At 43.5% G+C, this 5,000-nt stretch overlaps 1 protein-coding gene across 1 annotated transcript in view; it reads left to right on the forward strand.

Moving 5' to 3' along the window:
- si:ch73-127m5.1 (neurotrypsin) overlaps positions 1 to 5,000 on the forward strand; it is a 49,515-nt gene that overhangs the window by 26,201 nt on the left and 18,314 nt on the right. Inside the window, 1 exon segment of the mRNA XM_042083363.1 lies at positions 3,223 to 3,370. Coding sequence (XP_041939297.1) covers positions 3,223 to 3,370 — 148 coding nt within the window.

The following is a 5,000-nucleotide window of genomic DNA, read 5'->3' on the forward strand; positions in this document are numbered from 1 at the left end:
AAGCTAATTAACAGGATGGAGCTCTGGCACAGTCCCAAAACAAAAGAGTGAGAGAAGTTTGAGGGAATAAGTTTTAGATAATCACTTGCCCCTGGCAATCAAGGCAGCCCATCCCCCCCTCCATCCATCTTCCTCCTGTCTGTCTCTGCCCTCCTCTTTATCTGTCTATTTCTGATGTTGTCACGGTGAGTCAGCTCGTTCTGAAGAGGACCAAGGGGTCAAGGTGTGCAGATTGAGGAGCGGGAATGTTCTAGTCGTGTTTGTGCCTCCGAGCCTGAAAACGTAGCGCTCTGAAAAAGTGGCACACACACTGATACCTCATTATGTAGCTGGATGAGAGAAGAAGACAGTATAATAATAAATCAGGTTATTAGACTCACCTGCTTATGTTTCATATATATATATATATATACATGCTGGACATCAAAGGAAATCAGAACACATATATATACAAAATAAATTCATATATATATATATATATACAACGTATTTTTTTTCCGGACTATATGTCGCACTTTTTTATAGTTTGGCTGGTCCTGCGACTTATACTCCAGTGCGACTTATAGTCCGGAAAATACGATATGTGTTCTGATTTCGTTTGATGTCTGATGTGCATGTGACTCCTTGTCCTGCATGTATGTTGTGGCTGCTCTTGCAATACACATGCAAACCTCTCATGCCAATAAAGCACTTTTTGTATTTGAATTGGAGAACGTGATGGATAGTTTTGATGTTTGGTCTGAGTGTGAATTCATGAGTGAGTACATGTGGGATTGAAATAAAGAGAGGGAGAGAGAGAAAATGAAATGGAGAGAGAGAGCGAGAGGGAGAGAAAGAGTGAGAGGGAGAGAGAGCTAATGGGCGAGAGATAGAAAGAGAGAGAGAGAAAGCAGAGAGAATAAAATGAAAGAGAGAGAGGGAGGGAGAGGGAGAGAGAGAGAGAGAGATGGAGCGAGAGAAAGAAAGAGAGAGAGAGAGGGAGCGAGAGAAAGAGAGAGCGGGAGAGGGAGAGAAAGAGAGAGAGAGAGGGAGCGAGAGAAAGAAAGAGGGAGAGAAAGAGAGAGAGAGAGAGGGACAGAGGGGGAGAATGTGTGAGGGGGATGAGCGTGTCTCTGTCACTGCTGTGCGCTGATGATGTATGCTCCTGTGCTGACAGACTGGGTGTGATGCATCGGCTGTCTCCCTGTGCTGATGAATAAGGTCCAAATGGCACTGACAAACGCGTCCGCACGCTCACCCACCAGGCCACCCACCCGCTTATCACAGCCATCCGCTGAGCTCGTTTACTCACGGCTCGTTTAGTCACTGTAAAGTTTACTCCACTTGGGCCCTGATCTATTAGCCTGGTTAAAACTAAGCTTGTTCGCTTCGTGATATTGATATTGTTGATGTTGCATAATGCAGGCTGTTCTTTTGAACTAATGTAGTGTTCCTATACTGTAAGTGTACTCCATTTGGGGCGATGATGAATCTTAAGTGGGCATATTTACTGTGCACTCAACACCTAATGAATCGATACGTTCAAGGTACATTTTGAATTTATCAAATGTCTGCATAGAGGTAGAGTTTTGTTTTGTTAGGGACCGTTCGTTATTTATAAACGGTGTCACCGGAGGGATTTTTAGTGCTTCAATCAAAAGTTGCATGACCCTCCCCTGCCTGCAAGAAATTTATCAACTACCCTCCAGCAGCTTTTTCAATAAAGACATGATCCTCCCCGGTCAATTGTCGATACCTTCCACCCATGCTATAAGGCGCTATGAAAACACATCGACAAGCTGTCGTTCTAAATTCACCCTCTGCTTTCTGATCTTACACATCACACTTCACCAAGATGGTGGCCATTTCAGTAGATTTACTCACTAACATTGTTGTGGAAACACAATAAGCATGGAAACTAAATGCACACTTCCTGCAACTGCATTAGCCTACTTGAAATAAGCCTCTAGTAAGTATTCACATGAAATGAAACAATAAAACATTGAGACCATTCAACAAAGCACACTGGGTAATAACAAATTCAACACATGAACTTGTTGCTATGGACTCATCTCTAGGCTTCCTCAGTCATTGTAAAGCTGCCGAAGCTGAACATTATCCAAAACTCAATTTCTCAGAGCGTCAATTTGGGAGCTTACACTCCTTCCTTCTCAAATGACTTGAAAAGGCCGTTTGCACAATTTCACAAATAATCACAGGGACCGAAAAATACCTAACATGCCAACTTCTTCCGGGTTTAGGCCTATCATTTTAACTTTTCCCCGCTGTCTTGCCGTTTTAATATTTTCCCGTAGAATATCCCATATTACTGTAATACTCTCATAACATTAGTCCTGCATTCTGGCCTGTCTCTGTGTTGTCCTGTTGTTACCCTTGCCCTTCCAGTGAAACAGATGTATTCAAATCATCGTTTTGCTTGCTTGAATGCGAACTCGGAGTGATGTTAACCTACAGGCCTATTTAAGTTAACGACGTGGTTGTCGTGAGAGCACGATTCATTGGCGCTTGCAATGTCTACGTGCGCACCTGCCAGGCTAAGAGCCAAAGAAATCCCCCTGTATATTCACTCCAAGTTGGTCTACCATAACTTACCAACTCTACACTGTAGACCATAAACTGGCTATTTATATGACCAATGTATGTGTTCAACTTTATGAAGTAGAATTACGCACTGCTACTTAAACACCCTGGAACGTAACACATTTTTGTTGGCAGGAGAGAGAATGACAGCGATTAACAAATTGCACTTGTTGCTGGTTACCAATAAATAGGCCTACTATATATTTTGTTGTTTACAGGGGTGAGTCATTTAGGATGTTTACAGGGGTGAGTCAATTAGGATGTTTACAGGGGTGAGGTTTTAGGATGTTTATAGGGGTGAGTCAATTAGGATGTTTACAGGGGTTGGGGTTTACTGGGCTGTTGGACGAAGCACTTGTCATAAGCACGTAAGTCCTGCACGGGTCCATTTTTTTAGACCCGCCCCCGCCCGCACCCGAGAAGTAGCCTACTTTTTTTGCAAACAACAAAAACAGAAAGGATGGAGACAGCAAAGCTAGAGATGGGCAGGAACAAGGTCAATTGGTTTACTGGGGTGAGTCATTTAGGATGTTTACAAGGGTGAGTCATTTAGGATTTTCAGGGTAAATGATGCCTGTAACATGAATCAAAGAGGAAGTGCTCATGCTGATGTTTAACCTTTAACCTTTTCACCTCTCACAGGAAGTGCTCCTCCGCTTCGACTGGTTGGTGGGGAGGAGGAGTTTGAGGGGAGGGTGGAGGTGTTCCACGACGGAAGGTGGGGCTCGATCTGTGACGACCAATGGGACGAGAGGGACGCAGCAGTGGTGTGCAGACAACTGGACCTGGGGTGAGTCATTTAGGATGTTTACGGGGGTGAGTCATTCAGGATGTTTACAGATTTTGGAGTTTACTGGGGTGAGTCATTTAGGATGTTTACAGGGGTTGGGGTTTACTGGGCTGTTGGACGAAGCACTTGTCATAAGCACGTAAGTCCTGCACGGGTCCATTTTTTTAGACCCGCCCCCGCCCGCACCCGAGAAGTAGCCTACTCTCTTGCACTCCAACTACGAGACGGTTATATTGTTTAATGTTTTCACACATAGATGCATCAAACAAATAATTCAAAAGTCGCAGTACTGATGTGATGGGTCAAGTGTCGTATCGTTGACTAAAACACATATTTGCGATGTGGTAATGGTAATTTAGATATACAAATATTTCACATATTTTTCAATTCAATTCAGTTTTATTTCTATACTGTTTTGGTTCTCATCGTATCCGCCCGCAAGGAGTTCTTTTCCCGCCCACATACCCGCCCGTACATTTTAGGGACGTCATAATTTACCCGTTTTAGCAACTTTTCTGCGGGTACCCATCGGGTACCCGCGAATACCCGACCCGTTGCAGGACTCTGATGTAAGTCATTTCAAGTTTTCGATGAATCACTTGGGTGCTGGTGTCAGTTTTGGATGAACCAGGGGGTTAGGGTTTAACATTTGAAAGATTTGGGTTTGGGTTTACTACCTCAAGGACTGAGATGAATCTTGTTTGGTTTAGGATGTGGGGTCTGGGTTGAGTCCAGCGTGATATGTGCAGTGTGGGCTATTCGGTCAGTTAGATGTATGGGTCATCATATGAGTAATAGAATAAAGCATACAGTCTTTGTTTATTCTCCCTGCCTTTAATGGCCATGATGATTGATGTCCTAAACCTGCACAGACTCACTCTCATATTCAGTTATTGCCTTTTCTTGACTTTTGATAAGGTTAGAGCCCGTTTAAATGCTTTATACATGTGACTTAAGCCAGAGGCACAGTCACTCAAGAGGAACTGAGGTCAGCTTCAATGTACTTGGAAGGGGTTTATCAATGCCGAACACAATTTAGATTCTTTGGATGTCCTTAACTGTATAAATAGGGATGGAGGTCCATTTCGGCATCCACCAACTGCTTCGTTCCAGTCTTATTATAAGAATTGTCTGCTCTCTGAGACTTTGATAAGCGTAATCATGTTAGTGTGTGTGTGTGTGTGTGTGTGTGTGTGTGTGTGTGTGTGTGTGTGTGTGTGTGTGTTTGAGTGTATGCGAATATAGATTGTGTGTGTGTGTGTGTGTGTGTGTGTGTGTGTGTGCCTCTTGTGTGCATAAGCTCTTCAGGAAGACTGCCTTCCTCTGCCCTATGGCAAAGAAAGCACTTTCCTCATAAATGCTGAATCTTAATGAGGCTGAGTCCAGCATCAGCACCAGTGTGTGTGTGTGTGTGTGTGTGTGTGTGTGTGTGTGTGTGTGTGTGTGTGTGTGTGTGTAAGCGAGTTGGCTGAGCATTGAGAAAACTATAACTCAGCATCCTTCACACCACTCGTCTCAGCCACCTTTATGATCTTAACATCTCCGGAGTCAATATTTAAGTCCATGGGACACTTTTTATCAATTAAGTTGGAACAATTTTGCATATTGACTTATGTAATATAAAATATGT

Source organism: Alosa sapidissima, chromosome 24 (genome assembly GCF_018492685.1).
Source record: "Alosa sapidissima isolate fAloSap1 chromosome 24, fAloSap1.pri, whole genome shotgun sequence".
NCBI classification, from domain to species: Eukaryota; Metazoa; Chordata; class Actinopteri; order Clupeiformes; family Clupeidae; genus Alosa; species Alosa sapidissima.